At 41.4% G+C, this 27,606-nt stretch overlaps 2 protein-coding genes and 1 long non-coding RNA gene across 10 annotated transcripts in view; 1 reads left to right on the top strand and 2 right to left on the bottom strand.

Moving 5' to 3' along the window:
• Positions 1–14,519, bottom strand: part of PUM1 (pumilio RNA binding family member 1) — a 54,497-nt gene extending 39,978 nt beyond the window's left edge. For 3 of the 7 annotated variants that reach the window (XM_081962591.1, XM_081962595.1, XM_081962596.1), the window contains exons 1-2: positions 14,356–14,516; positions 6,380–6,753 (exon numbers count right to left, since the gene is read on the bottom strand). In XM_081962591.1, coding sequence (XP_081818717.1) covers positions 6,380–6,742 — 363 coding nt within the window. In that variant the 5' untranslated portion in view covers positions 6,743–6,753; positions 14,356–14,516. The other 4 variants (XM_081962593.1, XM_081962594.1, XM_081962597.1 and 1 more) reach the window with 4 other exon arrangements.
• Positions 14,520–17,347: 2,828 nt separating this feature from the next.
• On the top strand, positions 17,348–19,014 carry LOC309397123. The gene is made up of 3 exons (XR_014176213.1): positions 17,348–17,598; positions 17,820–17,896; positions 18,148–19,014. It is a non-coding gene; the product is annotated as an uncharacterized lncRNA (long non-coding RNA).
• Positions 19,015–22,528: 3,514 nt separating this feature from the next.
• The window catches only part of NKAIN1 (sodium/potassium transporting ATPase interacting 1), a gene marked incomplete at its 3' end in the record, with an annotated part of 38,991 nt that continues 33,913 nt past the window's right edge, over positions 22,529–27,606 (bottom strand). Inside the window, exons 6-7 of one of the 2 annotated variants that reach the window (XM_081962145.1) lie at positions 24,329–24,410; positions 22,529–23,389 (exon numbers count right to left, since the gene is read on the bottom strand). In XM_081962145.1, the coding sequence (XP_081818271.1) occupies positions 23,380–23,389; positions 24,329–24,410 (92 nt within the window). Of the gene's footprint in view, positions 23,390–24,324; positions 24,411–27,606 lie in introns of those variants that run through there. The other variant, XM_081962146.1, reaches the window with a different exon arrangement.

The raw sequence follows: 27,606 nt of genomic DNA, 5'->3' as shown, positions 1-27,606 counted from the left end.
TTCTGCCCTTTCTACAGAAAGACAACTGCAGTGTCCTTCTGGGATAAACATCAGAGGGGAAAAAGAGGCTTAAGCAGAACCACTGCAAACAGGACAGGAGGCATCCCATCCGTCTTCTAAAAACTGACATGTAAAATATGATTCATTGTTTTCCTCTTTCCTTTGTCAAGGGGCTGCTAAATTATAAATATTAGCACAAACCTGCTCATTTATTTTACATTGTTAGTGCTGATCAAAATATTGTTATCATTCTTGCTTTGAGATTAGTACTAAATAATTGGGGCAAAATTATGTTCTCCGTATAACAGCTTAAGCCTTTGCTGTACTATTTTTTTAAAAAAAAAACCAAAACACTACCAGAATATATAACTTTCTGAAGGCAAAAATGAAAGAAATCAAAATTGGTAATGTTTCAAATTTATGCCAGGCCATTCAACTTTTCTAAACTTTTAAGAGGATTTTGAAAAAACAAAACCAACCCTCAAATCAATTTTAAGTGTAGTACATGTCCAATTTTATATGGTAAATCTTATGTGCAAAGAACTAGTATATTATCTTCAGACTGCTGATTTCAGCAATAGTCACTGGAGGTTTTTATTAACTGATTAAGCCCCCAGCTATACAATTAGATAGAACACTTGTTGAAGGCTCGTATGATTGATCATTAATTTAAAAAATATTACAGTTGTAAACATTAAGATCAACCAAACCAAAAGTCTTTAAAAACGTAAAACACTGCTTATGAAAGCTGGAAGTTACTAAACTGTTGGATGGCAACAGTTAAATATCTGCCAAAAAGAGAATTAGGAAACCACCAAAAGAAAAAGCTGGAAAAAATTATTTGGTTTTGTGTGAAAAGCAAAAACGTGTGTCTCATAAACTTTTCCAAGAAAAACCAGAGACAAGGAGACAAATAATGCGAAAAAGCAAATACTGTAAATTAAAAATTAACAAAGCTCAAATCCTGCCTCCAAATTCACTAATTCTCTCTACCAGACAATTGAAAAACATTCTTATAAAAGATCCCTAAAGCATTGGGATAATCAGTTGCCTTTGTGCCTGTTTACTGATTCTTGGGCTTGTTAATGTTTATACCATGTCTATTTGGGGGAATCGAGAGTTTCTGATGAAGACACCACAGCCTTATTCGTACAGATCTTGGGCCAGGCTCTCTCTCTCTCAGCTCAACCCACTTCACAGGGTTGTTGTTCTGGGAGAAATAGGAGGGCAGCATGTTGGGTATGTTTGCCTCTTTATTTGTAAAAAATAATAAAGTGTGCATATATATATATAAAATATAAATGTAAATATGATGTGACTGTCTCAGGCCTAGGTTATCCACTATAGCTGTCTCCTAACAGCTTTTCCTGACCCCTCTCCCTGTCCCATGATCCTAGAACAGGTAGCTCTCTACCTGCGATTACAATTGAGCCCAAAATTTCTGTTGTTAAGTGAGAATTTGTTAAGTGAGTTTTGCCCCGTCTTCTTGCCACAGTTGTTAAATGAATCACTAGGGTTGATAAGTTAAATGAGCCGGCTGTTAAATGAACTTGGAAGGTCACAAAAGTTGATCACGTGACCTTGGGACACAGCAGCGGTCATAAACATGAACTAGTGGCCAAGAATACGAATTTTTGATCACATGATCATGGGCCTGCTGCAAAAGTTGTAACAGTGAAACACTGTCATACAAATTTCAGTGCCGTTGTAACTTTGAACGATCCCTAAATGAACTGTTGTAAGTCGAGGACTATCTGTACAGAACAGTGAAATTTTGACTCTGTTGGACCTTCCAGCATCACTGTCACAATTTCCTGGTACTTGTGTTTGCAGCCCTCCAATCACATAATCCTATGTCTTCCTTTATGTTTTGGTTCCTCATGCCACTGTCACTGTCTCCAGATTCTGGGTCTTTAAGGGACATGATCCTGTAACTCTGCAACCAACCCCTTTCCCTCTGTGGAAATACAATGGTTTGAAATCATTTTTCTATTAGTTGATTAGTGAATTGGTGTAGTAGGTTCTGGTTGTTTCACCCTAATTGTATTTACCAGAAAGACGTAGGTTGCATCTGTTTTAAATATATTCACCCCTACCCTAGAGTAGTTAAAAAATCACTGTGTGGTTATTTTATTACAAATGAAGGCAAGTAAATAAGCTTATTTTATTATTTATTAATATGGTTGCATTGTTGCATTCTTTTGTTGGCTCTTTGTGTATTCATATTTGTTCCATAGATTCCGGGTTTATTTTATTGGATTAATTTTCAATTACTCTTTTCTACCATATGTTGGTAAAGGCATTTATTAAAATCCTTACCCTTGTCCTCTTTATTGTCCAGCCTATGCTGACAGGATGTAGAAAACTTTTTTGTATTAAGTTTTGTAAGCTTACCAGAATCTTTCCCAATCTTGTGTCTTTCAGGAATGCTAACCCATAATTCCCATATTAATTCCCATCAATATGGCTAATTACTGAATGAGTAAGAGCTCCTGACCTTTTGTTTAGATTCCAGTGTCCTTCCACAATCAATTGGATTTAACTAAGTTGATAAACATAGGGCTGCATTATGAAACTTCTTTTTAAAAAAACATTTTCCTTCCACAGTAAATCTATGCTCAAGATTTATCCTCATCTAAATTATAGCACAGCTATCACTAAATAAAAACTGGTTTAGGAACAAAACAATTGTCTATCCCTAACAAGGTATAGAATTACTTTACACATCAAAAGCAATTTCAGGAGGACCATCTTAAAAAAATTAATTCCCATATTCTATACGAAATGCACCCAGATAATGATGACATATGCAATCTTAAGTTGTTTAAATTTGTGTACTGTCCGAGGATGCACAAAAAAAACAATACAGGCTTTAAATAAGTAACAGTTTGGTATATACATTTCCACATCAAGCTTTTTTTAAAAAAAAAAATAGTATTTTTCATGAAAAAGTAACTGTGTTTCATAAACGCTTGCAACGTTTTTCTGTTTCTAACCCAGAGGAAAGGAAACATGGGGGCACTTGATACTGCTTTGAAACTCATTGAATTTGGTACTCAACGCATTCTGATGCGAAATTTCCCCCTGGTACCTAACGCACAAGCTAGAACTTGTCAGCGGTGGCTGCTTTGTGATTCACTACCTTATTCCTTACGCGGAAAATCTGTTTGATACTCCTTGTTTTTTTTAGTACACGTCATGCCTCAATTTACACTGAGTAACGAGGCATCACTCTATGGTACAATTCAGGAGGTAGACATGCACCCATTATGCATGTATAATGGAGTCCTACATTTTACGTATCAAATCAGGACCTGAGCTTTGTTTCATTCATAAGCACAACCAAATGCTATAAGACAGGGGTCAGCAAACTGCGGCTCTGGAGCCGCATGTGGCTCTTTCCTCCCTCTGCTGCGGCTCCGTCACCGGTCGGCACCACAATTTTGAGAGGAGCTTCCGGTGGGGGAGGGGGAGAGAAGCACAGTGTGCCAGGAGAAGACTCTATGGCAAGGGGAGGGGTTTCCAGTTGTCTCCACAATTGACAGGGCTTTCGGTTATGACAGGTAGAGGAAAAAGTACACCGCGCTAGGAGACTCTATGGTGGGTGAACTGAACTTCCGGTCAGCTCCAGAATTGAACAGGGGGCTTCCGGTTAGGACCTTTGTGGCTCCGGTGTTTTCTTTTTTGTGGGAAACGGGTCCAAATGGCTCTTTGAGTGTTTTAAGTTTGCCGACCCCTGCTATAAGAAATTAATATTTTTAAGAGTTATTAGAAAATCTTGAAAAAGGACTGGTATGAAAGGCCTCGCATAATCTATAGCCGTGATGGCCAACCTATGGCACGTATGCAACAGGTGGCATGCAGCACCCTCCCTGCGGGCACAACAGCCATTGCTCCAGACCAGCTCCACCGATCATGTGCATGTGTCTCCCGCCAGCCAGCAGGTCTTCGGGTCTCTAACGTGCATGCACGGGGGAGACGCATACAGGGGATGCATGCATGCATGCGTGGGGGGCCCTTGCATTTTGGGCCCTTGCGCAGCACCCACCCACGCCTTTTGGGTTCCAGGTTGGTTCAGGAGGCCTTCCAGGCCCAAAACAGGGTACCGGGAGTGGGGGTCATGCACACATTGCATTATGGGTGCGGGCTTTCGGCACCCAACGACAAAAAGGTTAGTCATCATTGATCTATAGAAAGAACCAGCCTAAGGACAGGAAAGTCCCCCCCCCCCCAAAAGAGGACAGGCAGAAAGGCAGAGTTTGTGACATATACTATTATCTAAACAGTATTGTGCCACATGCTAGATCAGTGGTAGTCAACCTGGTCCCTACCGCCCACTAGTGGGTGTTCCAGCTTTCATGGTGGGCGGTAGGCGTTTGCTGTAACTCTGCTTTATAAATTTTATGAAGTAAAGTTACTTCCCTACTTTATAAATCACCATTACTGTGGAACCGGTGGGCGGTTAGAAAATTTTACTACTAACAGAGATACAAAAGTGGGCGGTAGGTATAAAAAGGTTAACTACCCCTGTGCTAGATAATAGTTTTATCCCAGCTCATCAAAATTTCGGTTGAGGTCATGCATAAAGGTTTATCCTATTAAGAATCTTGCTAATTCTCAAGCTCTTAAAGAGACAGCAGATTATCTGGTGGCTTTTATCCTTTTTTAGAAAGTGTGTCAGGACTCTCCTCTTTCATCTGCCATTCTCAGCTGCTGCCATGTTAACTTTACCAATCATGTATGAATTTTAATGATGCTTCGGAAACAATTACTTCAGTGTGTTAATTTGTCACTGTCGCTCATATGGAATACATTTTTTTAAAAAATAGCGCTGTTTCAAAGCAATGTGCTAATTGAAGTCTTCCATGAGAAGAGCCTCACATGGTAGGAATCGAAGCAGTACAGAAGCCTGGGAAGAAATTATCAAGTTAGCAGTTTGAAATCTGGATATGAAGAGTGAATATAAATATATAAAATGTATATATATATATATATATATATAAAATTTCTGCTACAAAAAAAATACTGAGATATAGACTACTACTATTTGATAGACATTCTCAAAAAAATTGCACAATTCATTTTAGTAAGAAGACAGCAATGATTTATTATGCGGTGCCCTTTATGTATAAGATTAATCTTATTAGATTAAACCCACAGAGTAAATTTCTCAAAACGTGGTTACACTTCACAGGTTTTCTTACTCTTTGTCAACTTTTAAAAGGGGGCGACTGGCTCCTAGAAGGACAAAAATGTTAAGAACTGGACATTCAACTCTGATCCAAACTTAGAGATTGAACCTGTTCATTAGCTTAGGAAGGCTTTTAAAAAGATACGTTTAATGAGATTGGTTTCCGATGTTCACTTTTAAACAATCTAAGAATGCCAATATGCTAAAAAAAAAAAAAAGAACTAAAAGTTGTGAAAATCATTATCTTTAAATTAACATCAACACATAAAAAATGAACACAGACCCACCCTGTCTTCTAAAATCCCCACTACTCCCCACAGCCTCCTATATATGAATACAATATAGTGAATTGCTACACAGCATTCCAAGCGCATAGAACAAAGGCAGATCGCAGCAGCTATTTCCTGCCTACATTATAAATCACCACCACCACCCCTTCTTCCATTTGGCTCAAAAGAAAAGAGCTGGTGGAAACACACTCCCATTTCAATGGCTTTTGACAGATGATTCAGGGAAATATAATCACTGTATCCATATAATTTAGTTTCTGAAACAATATACAAAAAGCCCATACAAAAAAGAAACACTTTGTTTGGGTGACCAAATTGCTGTTTTAAATTGAATTTGGAAGATAATTTTTTTTTAAATTCCCCGGTTATTGGACAAGTAATAAAATTCAGCTTACTTAAAAATATTTACTAGTGGCAGCAGCAGGAGGGCGGAGGGAAATGAATATCAAAGGAATGTTTGGTTTTTAGTTATGCTTCCCCAGTCCCATTAGACATGAGACTGAACAAGCAGCAAACTATAAACATTCCACCAATATAAAACATAAAGCGATTTTGCCAGCGATGCTTTGAGAGCTTTCGTAAATGCATCAAATAGATTAAACAATAGCAACGCATCTGAAAAGGAAAGAAAAGGATGAGGGGAAGAAAAAAGCATCTTGATACAAAAAGCAAATTAAACAAGCTTAAAGCAATTGAATATTCTGATTTGAATCAAAAGGCATTTGGAATCTCGCGTTGCTGCACCTCGAGCAAAAGAATTTCAGTTTGGAAGTGCAAGAAGCAAGAGAAGGAAACATGATCAATCAGATACACAGAAATTTCATCACATTCACTGCATGCAGCTACCATAAGGCCCGCTTAGCTCATTTGTTCAGTTCTGAAATATTTAACTTTTTACCTGATGTTCAGCATGAATGTTATCCCCAGTAGGCCACCGATGTTTGCTGTTATTATAGCTGCCTCCACCACTTCCGCCTCCCCCAAGCTGCTCACCATGCTGCCTCTGAAAGAAGTAATCCACCATTGCGTCGTCCTGGGAGCGACCTGCAACCCCTATGGATCCAGGAACAGGGCTGGAGTGGGTCCCTGCTGCAAGGGCTTGATTTGCAGCTGGCTGTGTCTGAGCCTGGGACCCTGTTCCAGATGTCAAAACAACAGGCATGTTGGGATTAGCTGTATCTTGACTGTGCTGTTTCAGGTGGGGGCTGAAAGAGTCCTGCCAGAGCACTGCTTTTCTCTTCAAGACACATGCAACGCTCATTCCACCAGTACCTAAGAGAAGACAAGTTCAAAACACTAATTAAATTGAGTCTCCCATTTCCAAAGCTCACAGCTAAATACAGAATAGCCACAGCAAGGAATCCTTTAATAAAGTCCCACCCGTATGATTATATTAGCTCAGCGATCTCCAAACTTTTGGGCACCAGGGACCAGTTCCGCGGAGAGGTGTTTTCCCATGGACCGGAGGGGGCGTGGTTTTGTGTGCTGCCTGCATCCTATGGATGGGGTTCACTTGTTTGCGTGGCCTAGTTTCTGGCATGCCGCGGCCCGGTACCGATCCATGGACCGGGGGTTGGGGATCCTGCACTAGCTTACTTTTTCACAAGGCATCTCAAAAGTACACCACAGCAAACATTACTGGATGAATGGATATGTGCCCTAAATTCCTGGATGAAAAATAATTTTGGGTGCTTACACCTACACTGATTTATCTGAAATGAAATCAAGCTGATATCAGACCCAGACACCATTCTAAGCCATACTGCAACTTTGGGCATACAAATAAATTGGAATAAAATTCAGAACACACTTGGTTTCTTTTTACATGCGAATCAGACACCGTAATATAAAGTGCATTCACCTGACTACTAAAACAAACCAGGGTTTGTGCCTGGCTTCTAAGAACCAGAATTTTTAAACTATATGTTTTGTATAGAAAATCATGTAACACATTAAAAAAAATTGTTTAATTAAAAATAGGTGTTCCATATTTCTCCTCATGTTGGCCCATGAGATAAAGTGATTATACAAATCAAAAACTTTCTACAATTTGCATACGCACCACTAACATTGGTATGGTAAAGAAGTGTGTATTTTCAAGACTAAGTCATGCCTGGATTTTCATGACAAACAGAGCAAATAAAGGAACACAATTATTAACTACAGAGTATTTTCGGAGTATTCACATTTCAATGTGATTTAAATAAGGTGTTAATATATTTATAGTCAGGTAATGAATTTCTCCCTTTTGTTACATTAGAAATCGCAAATTTTTTAAAAAGGGAGGGGTTCCCTCCATCAGAGGAAAAATTATTTGAAGAGGTGCAGGGGGAAACAAGTGAACTGATTCGACAAATCAGCACTCTCACAGCTCAAATTTAAAAGGAATTCTTAGTTTCCCTACATTCGGAAGCGCCACGGATGTATTCCTCTTACACACCCCTCACTACTTCACAGTGGTATCAGCAACTGCTTCTCATTTTAAGTAAGATATAATTCCCAGTTTAGTTGGAATTCAAGAAAAATGTGATTGTGGCTCATTTTTGCTCACAAGATTTAAAGTGCAATTTAAGGAAGAAAATGTGGTTTCTTTAAAACTGGAAGTAAATCTTCCCCTTTGGATGCAAAAAAGAATAGAAGCAGGCAAAGGATTTAAATACGTGTGAGGATAAAGAGATTAAATGATATAGTATTCACTAAGCAAAAGTGCTAAAGGTGTATGTATGAAACGGTCATTACTCCTGTTTCCATACACTAATACTTTTCATACATCTATCATCTCAAAGAGGGGGGGAAGAGAGACAATTCAGTATGCTATGGATTGCAACTTAATCAACCTATATTTGGATACCAACATTACAAAGCTTTCAGTAACAAAGATTTATTAACAAAGTATGGTCAAATGAAAGTATTTACTTAAATAAAATTATTTCAATCTGCATTCATTAAGTATAACTGTTTTTTTTGTTGTTGTTATTTGGAGCTACAGCTCCAAAACCAAAACAATGGATTTTTCTTCTCTGTTTATTTCCAAGTATGAAAACATTCTCAAGTTTACAGTTTAAAGTTGCTGCTCATCCTACAGTGATGGCAAAGTTGTTGCATTATAATTGACATTTTTTTAAATTAACAGATAAATGAAGTACATATGTTGGCTTTCTACTCTTCAGACTAGCTTAAGAAGGAAAAATGTGTTTCAATGTAACAAAACAATGAAAAAAACCCGTAACAAAGCCACAAGGCAGATAGCACAATCTCTAAATTTAGACACCCACTGAAATCATAACTACTGTACTCTAATCAGTTTTTTGAAGCATAGCCAACCAAATTGTCCTTGGGAAGAAAAGCCACAAAGTACTTCTACTACAGGCCTACAACTGAAGTAGTGAAGAATGAGGAACGAGGGAGTTTCCCTAAGCAGAGCAAAGGGGGGAAATTTGGAAAGCATACGGAGAAATTCTATTTCTTAAAATTATTTGGTAAATGAATAACTGTAAATAAATCATGCAAGCAGCATGTATACTATTAATCAAATAAGAGAGCTGTCCTTATTCTGTTCAAGTGAATTGTTCCTCTGAAACATAGTTGAACTTCAGGATATTCCACCGAGCTAAGGCGTGCATTATTACAACATGCAAAGTTTCGAGGCCCAGGCGTCTTGAGCGTTTTCCAGAAAATGGCTCTCTGCTTGGTCTGGTGAGCCACAGGAGAGCTGCAATCAACAGACCTCTCGTGATTTCGATAAAATCTGGGGAAGCATCTTCACAACCCCGTAAGATGCCACAATTCTTGCATTGTATAGGGATATTACAATGGAATGGCATACCTTTCTGGTTTTATAAAGTAACAGTCACCAACTGGTGGTCCGTGAGAAAATTTTGGTAGTCCGCAGAAAAATTATTTGCATTTTTTACATCGCACTAAATCAGGGGGCCTCAAACTACGGCCCCTGGGATGGATACATGCAATGAATACTTGTGTTGCTGCAGAGAGTCTCCCTGTTCAGGATCTTCTTGTGCGGGTCAGAAGGGGGCAGAAATTCCGACATGGGATCTGCTTCAGCCTCCTGGTGCGGGACTTTAGGTGAAGGCTGGAGGGAAGCGTCACAGGTGGCGAAGAGGAGGGCCTCGTTCCAGTGGGACTGCATCATGGCCTGGAATTGGCTGACGATCTCAGTCTGCTGAGCCTCCAGGTGGCAATACCTGGCCTTGCACTCCCGCAGGTCTTCCCTCTGCTTAGAAAGCCTATGCTCGTAGTCCTCAGTGAGGTGCTTCTGCTAAGCCTCCTTCTCAAGTCAGATACAATTTGAACTGAGCCAGCTGTTTTGCCAACTCTTTCTCGTGGTGGCTACTTGGCTCCAACAACTGCTTCCTATTGGGGCCCCTAAGGAGCCTGGGCGGGCAGGCAAGGAGTGGCTGAGTGGGGAGGGGCGAATAGAGGCCAGTGAGGCACCCTTCAATGTAAGTCATCAAGTTGGCCACGCCCACCCAGTCATATGACCACTTAGCCACGCCCATCCAGCCGGTCATTACGAAGGTCATATCGGTGGTCCATGAGATTTAAATTATGAATTTAGTGGTCCCTGAGGTTCAAAAGGTTGGGGACCCCTGTTCTAAAGGACATATCAATGAAATGCACTCTGAGAAACACGGGGAGATTTAGGCAATCCACAGTAGACATGGTGACTATATGAGACATTCAGAATCCATGGCAGCTTATCTTATACACCAGCTCCTACTCAACAATAGTGTGAGAGAATCATTGCCTTTCCACTCTGTTAAGTTTCCTAAATCCATCAAGTTGCATGAAATGGTGTTCGGGCTGATTCATCAGAATTATTCTTTTCTTATATAATAGAGGGAATCCTAGAATTGCATATCACTGGCAGGATTATCCAAAATTGTCATCCCTCCCCAATAATCTGTTGGCCCATTCCACATGCCATTACTGGAGAAATAAGAAAAAAGTAAAGTAAGCAGTTGCATAGAATTTCTAGAGCTTTCAAGAGGGATTTGATCTTATTTTGTTTCCATCGATATCCTCAGAGAGTTAACAGGATCCAGAGCATCTTTGGCTAAAAAGGGGAAAAAGAACTAACGAAAAAGGAAAATTATTAGTGGGGGGGTTTTCTTGTAAGCCTAAATTGGGGTATAAGCTCTTATGCATCAGCTGTTTCTCTGCTGCATTTAGTGATAATAAGCTATTTGTTATTTGTAGTCTTAATTTTTGTTATAAATTTAAATGCTGTGAATGGCCTTGTCAACCTTTTAGATCAAAAGCGAGATACAAAACATAAATGGTTTGAGTGCTGTACATGGGCCTGGGAAGCCTATCTTGCAATTCTTGTTTAAAAATAATTTAAGAGGTTTTGAGATAATTAAAAAAAATTAAGTCAACATATTTCGCACTGTACTGCATTCAAGATTTTTGTGTTGCATTAATGGTCTTCGACAATCCACCTGTCTCAAGATATGAAGGCAAATCCACATGACAAAAGACTACAAGAATAGTAGCAGCAACAATGAGCATTCCAAGGTCGATTGGTGAGAAACAATATTATCAATTATTTCAGTGAGAGACTGCACACATTGAAAATGTTAAGGGTAAAAGTGTTATTTTTCTACATTCAAAATTAAAAGAAAAGCCTACAGCATTATAACAATTCTTAACTACTGAAATAAAACATTTTTCAGCGTGTAGATTAACTCCATCTCCAGGCCCAAGTACTTGAGGGGGAAAAATGCTAGTGAATATGTGTTTCTGCACACCTTCCCCTGTTAAGTCCATTACTTGTATGAATGTTTATAAAGTATCAGTTCTATCCATGAACATGGAAAAGAAAGCATCCCATGCGTTGTTACCACTGCATTGTTGCTTGCAAAATTGTTAAGAAAACTAATTGTATTGTGTTTTTTGGAGAACTCAAGAATACAGTACAATGGTTAGAATGCTAGTTAGAAACATCCCAGCTTAAATCAGCTCAGAACCTCAGAAGAACTAGGATGAGACATTTGCCCCTTAGTCAACACCTACCTATCACATTAGGACCACAGCAAGAAAAGACTTTGTAGGCTGCAGGAGCTACATGGAAAAAGAGTAGGCTAAACTATGATGGAGGAGTTAGTCACTCTTTCCTCAGAATCTTAGCAAGCATCAGTACTACCAACAGTCATTCAGCAATAGATTTTTATCTGCCATCTGCAAGGCATCCCAAAATGAGTAAGGCTGACAAGTTTTGAAGAGCAAAGTGTTAAATGTTTGTATCACCACATGGAAGTAGGTGACACTCAGCCTGATCATTCAGACAATTGAGAAGTGAACCCCTCATCACATCTTGGGGGGGGGGGATTTTCATTTAGCCCATGTCTTTACCCCCTCTTGTTTACAAGAGGGCATTTATAATACACCTTGTATTTACTTTGCATTACGGAATTATCAAGATGATTAATGGAATTAAATCTCCTGGAAAATTCTAGAACCTACATAGGTAAGATTCATTTGTCATGGTGTATATTTGACTAGAATGTCAAGGATGCTGTTGCCTAGAAATCAGAGGAATTGTTTAAACTCTGTAGTTCAACAAAAATGCAAAACTTTCCTCAAATAGGCATTCTAAAACTGACAGATTAAAATTCCCACCTACCCTAAATTAGCCTGATAAGAAGTGAAGACAAAAAGCCCATCTGGGGCTTATCAACTATCCCTTATCCAAAGTCCATTACCATTGGGAGAAAATAGCACACTAAACTTCTGCTATCTTCATTTTTCACTCAACAAAAAGATTTACGTTACAGTCCCTGGTGTACAATTTAAAACACATCCTTTTAAGAATATTACAACTCCGTATGTTCGGGGCTCATGATCACCACTGCCTTTTTAATTTCCCTACTCTGAGGCCCTAAATTGTTTTTGGTTCTGATTCAGTTTCCGGTGAGATTTATTTCTAGTTACTATAGATAAGAGTTTGTTAATATACTCTTCAATAAAAAGTTATGCCTGCTACAAATTACCCAGTGTTAATCTGGAACGGAAATTAAAACATGATCACAAAAACCGATGGTGTATTAATATTTTGCTGAACAAACCAATACTGTCTGGATTCACACAGGATACCAAGGCAAAAACCAAATAAATCACTTTACAGCTGAGCACAATGCAAAGCTACATAGTGCACATACAAACACACATGATCTGTGTGTGTGTGTGTGTATGTATGTATATGTATGTGTATATACACACACACGTAAACAGTTTGAAATAAACTCCAAAATCAGTTTGGTAAAGAAGAAAACTGCCTAAATAGTAAATGTAAAGCTATATTTTTAAAGTCCCATGTAAGAAAATATTTTTTAAATACCTCTAGTCCAAATACCAGTAATTTAAACTTATCTTATTAAGCCATCAAAACTCTCTTTAGTGCAAAACATGAAATCAGCTGTTTCCCCTCAAACTGCTTTCAAATTATACAACCTAAAAACACTGGATGAACACCCAAAATAGTGGCTTGATATAGGACATAATTCCCCACACACAAACATGGGGAATAAACACGGCTGAATACAGTGGCAATCACTATCAGTAAACATTTACAGAATCAGGCTACATTGTTAAATTGTTGCTGAAATGCAATCTAAACAACTAAAAACTGACAAACCACACAAGTTTGTCCTGTTTAAACAAACATTTGATAAGTACAGCAGGACTGCCTCCTGGATATGTACTGACTGCACAGTGTAAAATACTGCTTTGCCTTTTCCGTAGGACAAATTCACGCTATAACAATAGGCCACCCGGTTCTCTTCCATAACTGCTTTGTTTCCAAACTGCTTGGCCAAAACTAACTTGAAGCTGGAACAGCCGAAGGCCTAGGAAGAGAAGAAAACAGCCTCCTGTTGCTGCTTCCTTACGGACCAAAACATAATTTTTTTAAAAAAGTTATATAAGTTAAGCCCAGAAAGAAAAACCTTTATCCCCCCCCCCAGTCCCCTTCATGGGGGGGGGAATAAAAACTCAAGAGCACCTCTTTTTTTGCCTTGTTAATCCTAAACATTGAGTCAAAAATAAATCCCAATTATACATCCTAACCAAGCGACATAGCTTTGAATGAAGGGCAACAAAAATGTTTTAATTGTTAAAAGAGACCACCCATCCAGCCCCAAAGCTTAACTGATGACACACATACACCCACCCACCCCAAACAGATAAAAACTTTACCCTAAGAGCTTTGGGCAAAAGACACGTACTCCATTTCCTGCATATACGACTCCTGTACAAGTTAATTAGGCATCACCTACCCGCCTTCCACATCCTAGTTATTTTTCCTTGTCTCTTTCCCCCCCCTCTCCACCCCACAACCCCACTTTCCTTTCAAAACCACGACGGAGTTGGATGAAGCCAAGGAAAGCCCCCCTCCCACTCAAGAAATCACCAAGCTGCCTTCCTGGCTGTTTGGAAATAAGTCTCTAAAAGGCCAACCCAGCGTTTCTCCTCCCTTCCCCCAAAGAAAAGCGACGGGGAAGGGAGGAAAAAAATAAAAATAAAGCCAAGACACGGTTGGGGAGCCTAGGGAAACCCCCCCTCCTTTCTTTTCTTAGGGTCGTTTGAACGGGGCAGCCGCCGCCTCCCCTTGTCCCCAAAGAAGCGACTCGCCTTTCTCTCCCCCTTCCTGGAACAACAATAGAGGCCTTGCTCGGACTCGAAAACATGTACCAGGAACAAGCGCGAGGAAGAGCCTCGGCAAGAATTGCCCGCCCAGGGCCGCCTTTCGGAGGGCCCTCGCAGCCTCGGCCGAAGCCCTAGCCCCAATACGGCTTCGCCGTCGGGCTTCCTGGGCTCCGGAGTCCCGTTCTAACCCGCTTCGGTCCGGATACTCACGGGCGGAACGGTAGGATGAAGACGGATCTCAACGCCCCCCCCCTCCCCCCGGCCTCTAGCTCTGCCTGCCGCTCCCCCTGCCTTTCACTTCAACAACATGGCGGCGCACTGGGGACTCGGGGAGGCGCGCTGCATTCTGGGAAGTTGAGGCTGGAGCGCGGAGAGGCTCGGGCGCCGCGGAGTTTCGCCCAACGGCGTGGCGGCGGGATCCGGGGGAGCGAGGAAGAAAAAGGGAAGGGAAAGGGGGAGGGCCTTTTCGGCAGGGTTTGTTTGTTCCCACCCAAGAGAGAAAGTTGCATTGGGTGTCTCCGTGCATTCTTCTCACGGGCAATAAAATGCCCATTGGGCGCTTTGCCAGGAAATGATTGAATTGGTTGCTTGGAGTGGTGGTAGTGGGAGCTGTGTGAATGACCGATTGGGGTTAACACACGCGGGTTAAACAGGAACGCTGCATTTACAAATGCAGTGGTGATCCAGCGCAGGAGGGGGCTGGGGGGGGGAAAGCTGATCCCCTATTTCAAACAATACTTATTTTATTTATTCATTGTATTCATTTATTTAGTTTGTCATTCATGTACAAGATAACAGGAATGAGAATAAGCAAGAATAAAGGACATAGGGAATGGGTACAAATGGGGACAGTAGGACAGGGAAGGTAGGCACGCTGGGGCGCTTACGCACGCCCCCTTTACCGACCTCTTAGGAATGGGGTGAGGTCAAGAGTGGACAGTTTAAGGTTAAAGTTAGGGAGGGGGGGTTGAGGATGTAACAACAGAGTCAGGTAGCGCATGCCAGGCATCGACCACTCTTGTTGAAGTCGTTTTTTTCTGCAATCGAGTTACACCTTGCCTGCGCTCCTGCCACACGCGCTGCGAACGAAATCCGCCCGCCGTCGGTGGGTCCGAGTTCCCAGGGTCAATGAAAAGAAAGGAGACGGAGTGGGCAAGCTGGCTCGGCAGACAGAAACCCAGAGAGGGTAAACGCGCGAGATTGCCCGCAAGATATGGGCAAGGCTTGGAAGCTTTGATGAATAATAATTGCATTTTGGGTGGGTGGGGGAGTTTCACTCGTGTTTTTTGTTTTTTTTTTCAAACGTGACAACTTTTAAAGACTGTGTGTGCTTCAACTCGCAGAATTCCCCAGTTAGCATCCTGGTTTAAAGTCCAAATAGTATAGGTCAAGGAGGGTGGGCGCATTCGGGCTCAGGACTTAACAAGAAGAACTAGGTACTCTGTAGGAACAGATATTTGTATATAGCAATTGTGTGTGTGTGTGTGTGTGTGTGTGTGTGTTTTCGTAGATTTTCACTGGTGTAGGTATGCTGCTTTTGTTGTATTCGGGTCTTTTCCGTGTAAGATTGAGATTGTCTTGGCAACGTTTCGGCAAGATCTCACCTGCCATCTTCGGGCTTGGGCTTAAAATGGGAACGGAGCTGCCGTCTTTCTGTAAATCTTGGTGGGAGGGGATGGGGTGCAAAAACAATATATGTATGTATGTATGTGTGTGTGTGTGTGTGTTACAACCCCTGGTATGCCCAAATATGGGAGGAAGCTCACTACTTCCTCTTTCTGTCATTCGGCTTATCACAGAAAACCATCCAGACAGAAACCCATATTTTTATTTTTAATGTTGCCTTTTTTTATATTTGTGTTGTATTTATTTATTTATTTATCAGCACAAATACTATATATATAATTGAGCATATAATTGTTTCTTCACCGACAGAAGTCCATTCCATATTCTTGGCAACCGAGGAAATCCGCTCAACCCCAATTTCGCTCCCTCACCAGTTGAGACATGTTTCAGAATAGCAAGCACAAGATGGCACCATTCACACAAGACAGAGTTGAACATGGTGGGACAACACCCAGTTTCTCCTGAGGCCTCGTGTGTGCAGCGTTGCTACTCTTACTCAATAAACCAGTGTGATCTTATTCGACTTCCTCCAACTTTATGTCGGGTTCCTGCTTTGCAAATATGGATTTGACATCCATACACAACTTGTCAGTCACCCCTTTTTTTTTTTGCGGGAAATATTTGCTAAATGCCCCTCCAAATCAAGCTTCCAGATCCTCCTCCTGCAAACTTTCTTACATGAAAGATAAGACAGCGCTCGCTTGATTTACCTTAAGAATCACAGATTAAAACGAAGGGTGAATACAGGTAACAAATAGAAATCTCTGCTTTCCTACAGAACTAACACAGTAGCACTTTACAATGAACATTAGACAATATTAGAATAGTAGCAAGGGAGAATTGTGGTTAGGTCTTTTCAAAGTGGTCCCTTCACAGGGACACGGAGGCTCAGGGGCTAAGACAATGAGCTTGTCGATTTGAAAGGAAAGGTGAAACTCCCCAAATATATAACAGTATTTCCCAAAACTCTGCTTTTTAAATAACCGCAGACCCAATACATTTAGAGAATCTTAAAATTAAGTACTTATTACACATAAGGACTGGGACTTAGCCAGCTTTATCGTGTGAACTTATATTATGGTTTGTGAACTGTGTTTGCTTTTGTTTCATTTAGTGCAGGGGTGTCCAAACTTGGGAACTTTAAGACTTGTGGACTTTAACTCCCAGAATTCCCCAGGCTGGGGAATTCTGGGAGTTGAAGTCCACAAGTCTTAAAGTTCCCAAGTTTGGACACCCCTGGTTTAGTGTATTCCGTGGACCGATCTTATTGTGGTTTATTCCATGCATTATGAAAACAAATGGTACGACAACATGCTGTTGAACAGCCATCTCTATCCAGTATATAAGATTCGGCTTCCAGTACCCAGTAAGTATCTGTCACTTAAAAAAAAAAAAGTTAGTTACACAAAGAAAGGTCCCTCTGGAAACCTCTTCGTTATAAATACAGATGATCGACTTTGTGGACTCCATGTCCCGCCTTGCATTGCTTTTCCCCCGGATATGAAAGGTGCACCCATTCCATGGCCCCTGTGCATTCTGGGACTCGTAGTTCCTGCAAGTATACGTCGTAGTTAAAGGAACCCTTCGTTTGAAATCCGGAGACGAGGAACAATGCAGGAACAGGAAATCACCAGGTTGAAACAAAAAAGGAAAGATTTTTTTTAAAAACCACTCTTAAGGTTTCTGGTTTCTTTACCACTCTGGCAATTTTATTATTAGCCCTTAATATTTAGAGTACCAGCACAGCATCAGAAATATATCCATTATAACGCTGCAGAATTTTGCAACATCGTAATTCCATGGCTTGATAGCAAGTCAAGTTACGAGGTTTGTTTAAATGAATGCATGAAATAAATTAATTTTATTTGAAATAAAGAGCAGAGAGATTAAAATATTGTTACTTAGGAACATGTATGATTTAATTTAAGTAGTGTGTTTGGGCATGGAAAACGACATACATACCACAGCCCACTGGCCGCATCTAGTGGCTGTAGTTCTTTTTTTATTGTCCAGAGTGTTGAGTATAAAATATTATTTTTTTATTTCAGACTTTGGCCGTATTCTCATGATGTACAAAGCCACAAACACCTTGTATGTTGTATGAGACCAGAGAACTGGGTTAATGGTAAGAATTGCATGGAGACACTGCTGCTTTGCTTTTTCGTAGGTTAAACCTAAGCCACTTTGGACTATAGCGAGAAAGGGTCCTCAATTTTTATTTATTTATTCATTTATATAGCCACCATTTCACTTCTGTGACCCTGGGCGGCTTATGATGAAAACATAAATGGTATCCAAGGTCCCAAAACATAAAGCAACTGTACAAACAATTCAAAATGTTAAAAACAATGTAAAGCCATATAATACAGTCACCAGGAGCTCACACTGCTCGGTAATCCCCAGGTGAGATGGCAAAGCCAGATCTTCACACCCTTCCGGAAAGCCATCAAGGTTGGGATCAGCCTGATCTCATGGTCAGCACCTACCATGTAAATCCCATCAAGTCAGTCTAGGTTTGATGTTTCAGACTCCACTTTTTGTGAGCCAAACCCTTGACTTCTCAAGTGCTTACCACTGCTGTTTCTACTTCCAACTCGATTAAAGGCCATTTGAAAATAGAAATTTTGTTGGCCGACGACGAAGTTGCAGGGCCAATAGTAAGAAGTAAAAAAAAAAAAATTGTCCAGCTTCCAGTATAACATCTACTTCTTCTACTACATCATTCTTACTCCAACTCCATGTGAGAGAAAAAATAAATTGTTGCGTTCATAGGCATGAACACACATTTGTGTCCTTTTTTTCACGGTGTGCTTATTCCTCCAATTTGTGGATTTGTTTCTCGGATTTGTAAATCCCATCCGACGGAGCTACAGATCTACTCAACCTGTGTGGTACAGTGCAGAAGTGTTCTATACCCAATTTTAAATCAACTCTTAGCTGAACTGTTCAAAGCCCTAGCCACCCTTATCTCTCACGAATGAAGGCAAATATACGTGTCCCAGGATAATGTTTATGTATTTATTTTTTTGTGGTTGGGTGCCACGTTGGGCAAGTAGAGAAACTTGTAAATTGGTCTACCCCCAGATGCAAAGACTGAATAGGATAACGCATCTTGTTCGTCTAAGAGTAGGATTAGCATCTTGTTCCTCAAAGTGTCAACTCTCCGAGTTGTCATGGGGACAGAATGAGTGGAAGTAAATTCCATGCATACTGTCGACTGGAATCAGATCTCAGATTACTGCTGCCAGGTTGGGAGAGGTGTATCTATTGGGTAACGTGATTTATGACACAGACTGAGGGGAGGGAAGGAACAGGGTAAAGTTCAGAAGCAGATGAACAAAGCAAAGATTTGGCTGCGAACAAATCTTCCCTAATGAAGCCATTAATAAACCACTGGTTTTTGTATTAAAACATTGGCTCGATTATTATGAAACAGTTACAGCATCATTAGGAAACTTGACACAAAGATTGAGTAGCGTAAGCTTCTGGAGTAAGATAAGATCGTGTAGGATAAAGCATCAAGAAAGAGGATGCTTCCAGTTGCTGTGCCAGGGAATGCGTTATTTTTCAGTCCACCATGTAAATCGTACGTTAGCTTTTTCAACGCTTAGGAAGTTTTCAATCCTGGGAATTGGGAGTCCCCACATCTTAAAGCTGACAAGTTTGAAAAGCACTCTACTCCACTGTTCAATCAAGGAGGCACCCTCTACCCCGTGAAGGCTTTTCCCAACATAATACTCCAGCAAGCATATTGCACCAAATATATTTAAGAAAACACGGGAAATCTGAGAAGTTGACGTTCTATTGCTTTGAGAAATTTCAAGCAGCTTTGCAATAACGCACAGGAAATCCAGCAAATAGCCATCCCAATAGGTAACAGGTACATTTAATTTTACATACAGGGAGTCCTCGATTTACAACAGTTCGCTTATTGACCGTTCAAAGTTACAATATCACTGAAAAAAGTGACTTACGACCATTTTTCACACATGGCCGTTGCAGCGTCCCTATGGTCAAGGTGATCAAAATCCAGGCGCTTGGCAACTGGCACATATTGATGACAGTTGTCATGTCCTGGTGTCCTGGGCTCATCTTTTGAGACCGTGTAACAAAGTCAATGGGTAAACCAGACTCACTTAATCACCGTGTTACTAACGTAACACTTGGGAGTGATTCTCTTTAACAACCGGAGCAAGAAAGGTTGCAAAAGGGGGCAAAACTCACTTAACGAATGTGTCGCTAAATGACAGAAACGTTGGGGTCAATTGTGGTTGTAAGTGGAGGACTACCTGTACATCCCACCTTTCCACCAACAAAGCATACAGAGCTCCCACTCCCCCCCCCTTTCCTCCCCCCCCCCCCGAGTCCTGTTGAGTAGATGAGAAACAGTGATAGGCCCATGTTATCCAGGAGGATCCAAGATTAAAGCTAGACTTCATGTTTAGGAGACATTGAAAAGCAGATGACACAGAGGACAGTTCAGCATAATATTATGCTTATGCAGCCTGGCACATCAGTAAGAGTTGGGGACAGACATTTCAGAGAAAGTTTTTAAGAAGGTTGGAGCAGGGATGGGAAACTTCCAACCACATTGATCCCAAAAATGCCCCCTACTCTTTTTCCCCCCCATGGCAGTGATGGCAAACTTTTTCAAGACTGAGTGCTGAAAAGGGATCACTTAGCGCTCATTTGGGCCACGAACATGAAGAGGAGCTGCCCAGGGGGCATGCAGGCGCCAGGAATGAACTTAACGGTTACTGCCAGGCATGCATACACACCAATCAGCAGGCAGGTATGCATGCTCATGTTGGAAAACAGAAGACCAGCTCTTCCAGTTTCTGGCACTGCCGCATGCACAAAGGCCAACTGATTGATGCGTGCACATCGGGTTGGTTTTGGCCGGCACTACTGCCAGTTCGCTCGTGTGTGCGATTCACGCCTGTGCGCAGTGCAATTAACAGAAATTTTGGGCTCAATTGTGGTCCTAGCTTTAGGACATATCTGTATTGGGGCTGCCAAAGTAGGCCTTGCGGAAGAGACGGAATGAAGCAACGCAACAAACTGCTTCATTTCCGCTCTTGGAAGCGAAAGGCTGGGGAATTCTAGGAGTTAAAGCCCACATTGAGAAGCCCTGATTTAAAATCAGTGTTTTTAAATCTGAAATTAAAAAAGGATAGTTCTACAAGGGAGAGGGGATAAAACTGGAAGACTGATTTGCAAGGAGGTGCTTGGCTTTTGCTAGTGAAGTTAGAAACAAATAGGGACAGGGGTGAAAAGCTACAGGTTCAAGCCGGTTCGCCCAAACCGGTAGTAAAAATGGTCCCGGTTCTCCCAAACTGGTAGTTAAAAAATGCTTTAAAAAGTTTTTTTTTTAAAAAAAAAAAGTTCCCACGATCACGCGGCACAGCTGATTGTTGCACAGCTGAGCATCGGAAGTTTTTTAAAACTTTTTTTTTTAGCATTTTTAAATTACTGGTTCTGGAGAACTGGTGCTAAAAAAATGCTTTAAAAAGTTTTTTTTTAAAGTTTGGCGCACGAAGCACACATGTGCCGCAAGCAAATAGGTAGCAGACTTCGGAGCATTTCACCCATTCTATGATCGCCATGGTATGAATATGGAATTGCAGATTACAACAGGGTCTCTCAACCTTGGTAATTCGAAAATGTATGGATTTCAACTCCCAGAATTCTGGGAATTAAAGTCCATACATCTTCAAATTACCAAGGTTGAGTAACACTGGATTACAGTCTGCAATGTAGTAGCCATGGGTTCCTAGGCCATTCACCACACATCTAAAAGATCCCCATTAAAATATTATTTTTTGGAACAGAAAGTGTTGAAATTCTATAGATTCTACAAGACTTCAGTTCCTTTATGTGGAATCGGAGGGTTTCCAGAGCTTCTTTGCAAGGTCTTGGGACAACTGTCGAAACCTTGCAAAATGTTATGGGATCTCTTCCGGCAGAGGCTGAAGACCGAACAAGGTTGCCTGCTTGTCAACCCTGATCTCATGACCTTCAACCACAGGGGGCTACATAGAGGTGTGCAGGAAAGATTTGAAGCCCCTTTATAAAAAGAGATGCAAAAACACCGTTTGTACAGCCATCTCCAACCATCAGACCTCCCCTTCCTGAGAACATCATTTTCCACCTCGAGAATCGAGAAGTTATCATCTCACGCTTTTGGTGGAAGAGAGGCGGTGTCCTAGGAAGAAAAACAAACCATGCCCGCACAAATAGACATCCAATTGGCGTTATCCTTTTGATAAAAGGAACGATTTCTGCCTACGGCGTGTTTCACTGATGTTCTTTAATAGATGTTTAGATTAGATTAGAGACACCTTAGAGCAGTGTTGGCAAACTTTTTCTGCACCGAGTGTTGAGACGGGAGCTCACGCGGGAGGGAACACCAGAAATTGGAAGAGCATCTCCCTGGCATGCAAAAGCGGGAGTGCCGGAAAATGGAAGAGCAGTTCCCTGGCACGTATGTGCGCACTGGGAAGCTGAGCTTCTGGTTTCCGGTGTGCGCATGTGTGCCGGTCACCTGCCCTTCCAGTTTCCGGTGCTCCTATGCTCATTCAGACTAGCTGGCCGGCGCACCAGAACCCAGAAGAGCAATGGGAGACGGCTGGTGTGCCTGGAGAGATGGCTTGCCTTGCCACTTTCAGCATGTATGCCATAGGTTCCCCATCACGGTCTTAGAGCCTACATTATCACCCCCCTCTCTCTCTCTCTCTCTCTCTCTCTCTCTCTCTTTCTCTCTCTCTGCCTTTTCTTTCCCTTCCTCTGAACCTAAAAGCCAGGTTGGAAAAGAAAATTCCAACCTGGAATTTTCTGTACATCAGAAATGGAATGCTTTTGAAGTCGATTTGGAGGCAACCATGCGGTCCCTAGTGTCAAAAGACGAAGCAGCTTAGAAAATATTCACTAAAGGATGGAGCACGTGTGACAGATTTCAGACCCTAGCCAACTCTCCTTTCCATTACCCACCTTTTATTTCATTTTCCATTCATTTTATTCCTTTACTCCTTTTCGTTATTGCAAAATATTGCAACCTACAGATCAATGCACTGAAAGTCGTTCGGTCAGACGAGAAGTGTCCAAGAATTATTATTATTATTATTTTTTTAGAAAAACCAACAAACGGAAAAAAAATCTGACACCCCCCCCCCCCCCCAAAAAAAAAAAGAGGATCTCGTTTAGAAAAGGATTCTCCCTATTTTGGAGACAAGAATGAAATCCCAAGTTTTGAGGATTGGCCAGTGTGAACCAGTGTCAGTACACTATCTGGCCAGTAGGTGGAGTCCTGAGCTTGGTTTGGCTCCGAGGTCTTTTTAAGCAGAAACTTTTAGATCTGGAGAAATTGTGTTGGTCAATTTTCCCCAATGGGTTCATGACTCTTGCTTAGCTACCAAACGAAAGGCATTAACGGATGAGAAGGACAAGATGGAGTCACGTAGTTATCCCTCCAAATCTCCAGCAGAACTGACAACGGCCTTGGAAATGCTTTGCCCTACTCCATTTATCTTGGTGGCTTGGCTAGGCATTGTTATTGTGATTTGCAAACGTCCCCAAAGGCTTGTTCACTGCAGGTAGGCAAGGAAGCAATTATCCAGAGCTAAAAAAGAACAACAGAGGATCAGTGACCTAAGATCATACCTCCACGTTGCAACATAACATCCTTCAGGGGCCATTGGAGAAACACAGATTGGTCTCAAAATGAACAAAGGGAGCAAAATCAAACGCGTGCCATAGGTTCGCCATCACTGGCCTAGTCTGTAGCCTTTCCTCCTGTCTCCCAAGGTCCGTCCTCCCACGCCATTACATCTACTCATAAAGGCAGGGTTCAATCTTTCCTGGAGAGAGTCAGGGCAAATGCAAGAATACTGCACCATTTGGGAAAGAGGCCAATATAGGAGATGGCCAGGCTGAGCCTGAGGGAGGAGTCAGATGCATCATCAGTCTCGAATCCTTTCATGCCCGCAAGAGATCTATGTCCAGCCCACCTTGAAATCCATTGATTCTTATCTACTGCCAATCTACTTTGACCATTAGTACAGGGATGAAATCCTCCTGGTCGGCCAAACCGGTAGGAACAATTGTCCTTGGTTCTGCGAACCGGTAGTAAAAAAAAACCAGCTTCCGAGGATCGTGCAACTGAGCTTTGAACCGTGCGATCCTCGGAAGCTTCTCCCACTCCTTTTTAAAGCATTTTTTTCCCTGCCCGAAACGACAGGGAAAAAATGCTTTCAAAAGTGGGGGAAAGTTGACCACGCCCACCCAGTCACATGACACCCCCCTTACTAAGCCACACCCACAAAACCGGTGGGAGGAAAATTGTGATTTCACCACTGCATTAGTAGTTCAATTCTTGCAGAGAGCTTAAGTTTGCAATAAACCCTTAATACACATTTAAACTGCCTAGATCTTGTTCTGAGCTTGAGAGCCTCTGCCCCACACTGTATGTGTTTAGGGAAAAGGAAGGGAAATTACTTCCCTGTAGTTCTTCCAAAGGCCTGGTGGGGAAGCCCGGTCTCAATTTATGAAAGATACTTACGTGTATAAAGGCTGCAGCTGCAGGTGTGACATCTTTTGTGGTGCCTGGTAGCCGTAGGAATCAAATCCTCCAATAAAATCAACTGTGGGGTGAAAAAACAAGAGGAATATTGTTCTGGCAAACATCTAGACAAAGTAGTGGCCATTATATTACTCAAAAGTAATATAAAGACATTTGCAATAAAGACATTTGCAATAAAATACCCAGGTCCCAGCATGCTGGCTGGGGAATTCTGAGAGTTCTTAAAATTACCAAGTTTGAAAAATACGATAGTAAAAGAACCAGAGATTTCCTTAAGTCGCCAAGGCAGATATTTACGGGTGAGATTTTTTTTGGAAATAATTTCTAATTTCCTTCAAATATTGGTGCGCAGGGGGAAAAAAATCAGTTTAGGAGTTCCCACTCTTTCCTCCACCTTTCTTTAAAATTTGTTTTTTTTTATTGCACTGATGAGGCCATCAAAAATTAACAGTCACCCAACCCTCAAATCACCAAGAAGCAAGTTAGGTTTGCACAAACTAGCAAAGAAACAAAGCCATTTACAGGCAGATCTCAATTTACGACAATTGAGCCCAAAATACCTGTTGCTAAGCAAGACATATGTTAAGTGAGTTTTTCCCCCCATTTTATGCGTTTTCTTGCCACAGCTGTAAGTGAACCACTGAAGTTCTTAACCCAGTTGCTCAATGAATCTGGCTTCCCCATCGGTTTTGCTTGTCAGAAGTTTGCAAAGGGGGATCACGTGACTCTGGGAAATTGCGACCGTCATAAATAGGAGTCACTTGCCCCGTGTCTGAATTTTCATCATGTGACCCTATGGATGGATGCTGCAATGGTAGTAAGTGTGAAATGGTCATAAGTCGCTTTTTCAATGTTGTTGTACTTTTGAACAATCACTAAATGAACGGATGGAAATCGAAGAATGCTTGCATTAAATAAGGTTAACTCTAAACCAGTTGAAAACTTGGTGCAAGGCTTCTGCTAAGTTCCATAGGTTGCCTTCAGCTAGCAAGCCAGTGTACTTTTGAACAATCACTAAATGAACGGATGGAAATCGAAGAATGCTTGCATTAAATAAGGTTAACTCTAAACCAGTTGAAAACTTGGTGCAAGGCTTCTGCTAAGTTCCATAGGTTGCCTTCAGCTAGCAAGCCAGTGTACTTTTGAACAATCACTAAATGAACGGATGGAAATCGAAGAATGCTTGCATTAAATAAGGTTAACTCTAAACCAGTTGAAAACTTGGTGCAAGGCTTCTGCTAAGTTCCATAGGTTGCCTTCAGCTAGCAAGCCAGTGTACTTTTGAACAATCACTAAATGAACGGATGGAAATCGAAGAATGCTTGCATTAAATAAGGTTAACTCTAAACCAGTTGAAAACTTGGTGCAAGGCTTCTGCTAAGTTCCATAGGTTGCCTTCAGCTAGCAAGCCAGTGTACTTTTGAACAATCACTAAATGAACGGATGGAAATCGAAGAATGCTTGCATTAAATAAGGTTAACTCTAAACCAGTTGAAAACTTGGTGCAAGGCTTCTGCTAAGTTCCATAGGTTGCCTTCAGCTAGCAAGCCAAACCAACTCATTAAAATGAGTTGGTTTGGCTTGCTAGCTGAAGGCAACCTATGGAACTTATTCAGCGGTGGGTTGCCAGCACTGAACTTACTTCTGTGGAAGTTACCTATATGGTACCGAAAAGGACCTTTGGTCTGACGAAGTTCGGTAAGCCTCCTGTTCATTTTTTTTTTTCATGGCATCCAATTAGATATCCTGATTTATTTATTTAGCGAAATTTGCATTCCGTTCTGCTCCAGAGACTCCGAGTGGCTGACATCCAAGTCATAAAACCCTATGACGACAACTAATGTAACTATAATGAGAAAGCTAAAAATAACAGAGCGTAAGTCAGAGTTTACAAGAACCATCTCACTCCTAGTCTCCAGAGCTGTCTTACTGATGTCAGCTGAGCCATTGGATCTTTTTGTAAAAGGACAGCCGGGTTGAGTCCCATGGAACTGGGGGAGGAATTGACTACAAAGTCCACTCTTTTAGTGAAAAGGCTTCCGGGCCCATCACCCTTTAACTGGTCAAGGAGGGGAACACAACGTCTCCCCACAGGGTTAAATGAAGGTGGAAGGAAGTCTGATGAACAGCTGATCCTGGAATCTATGCTTAAAGATCTTGAAGGCATAAATAAAGGGAAAGCATCCAGCTCACTCCATTTAGGTAAAGGTTCCCCTCGCACATATGTGCCGGTCGTTCCCGACTCTAGGGGGCAGTGCTCATTCCGGTTTCAAAGCCAAAGAGCCAGCACTGTCCAAAGACATCTCCATGGTCATGTGGCCGGCAGGACTAAATGCCAAAGGCGCACAGAACACTGTTATCTTCCCACCAAAGGTGGTTCCTGTTTTTCCACTTGCATTTTTACGTGCTTTCCAACTGCTAGGTTGGCTCCATTTACCTAGTGGCAAATGGGATATTTTATCCATCAAAACATACAGCCCTGTTGATAACTTTCTACCCATCTCTTTGTCATTCTGCATTATCTGAGCTTTTCAAATATGCTTGTAATGTATTTTCCATATTAAATTTGCTGCAGCCAAGGCTGCCATCTCATCTTTTTAATGGAGTGCCTTATTAGCTCTGAAAATAAATCAATGAATGTCAAAAAAAACCAAAGCGCTCTCTCTCAAAACCCATGGGGGATGGAGAGAGAGAAAGAGGGAAGGAACACGAGCATAAGAGGACCAGTTTTGGCCCACAGAGCTAGAGAGACAGCATGCGAATGCTTATAATTTGCCACCCATGAATAGGTCTTTTCATGTGTAAAGCGTATTAATAAAGTTCATTGGTATTAAATCAAACAGCGCCTACACTCTTAGGAGCCCCTGCCGGGATTCAAATATATAAGAGACGCTTCTCCCCTTAAGTAAGAAGTCCCTTATTTCACACCAAGATTCTAATTTTCCACTATGCTATTGGAACTTTTATCAAACCATATCATCAGCCGCTGGCTGGCAGGACAATCTTTCTGGAAAAATCAAATCAGGATTCAATAGATGCTTTTTCCAAAAGGCAACTGGACTTTCTCGTTCTTTCTCCTTTGAAAACGTGTTGCTTCTCATTCAAGAAGCTTCTTCAGTTCTTAAAAAAAAACTGCAAGAAACTGAAGAAGCTTCTTGGGTGAGAAGCAAAACATTTTCAAAGGAGAAAGAACGAGAAAGTCCAATTGCCTTTTGGAAAAAGCACCTTTAGGACAACTATGACCTGGATGATTGAGA

The sequence above is a fragment of the Natrix helvetica genome, assembly GCF_964273705.1.
Source record: "Natrix helvetica genome assembly, chromosome: 9".
NCBI lineage: Eukaryota > Metazoa > Chordata > Lepidosauria > Squamata > Natricidae > Natrix > Natrix helvetica.
This window is presented reverse-complemented; position numbering and strand designations above follow the sequence as displayed.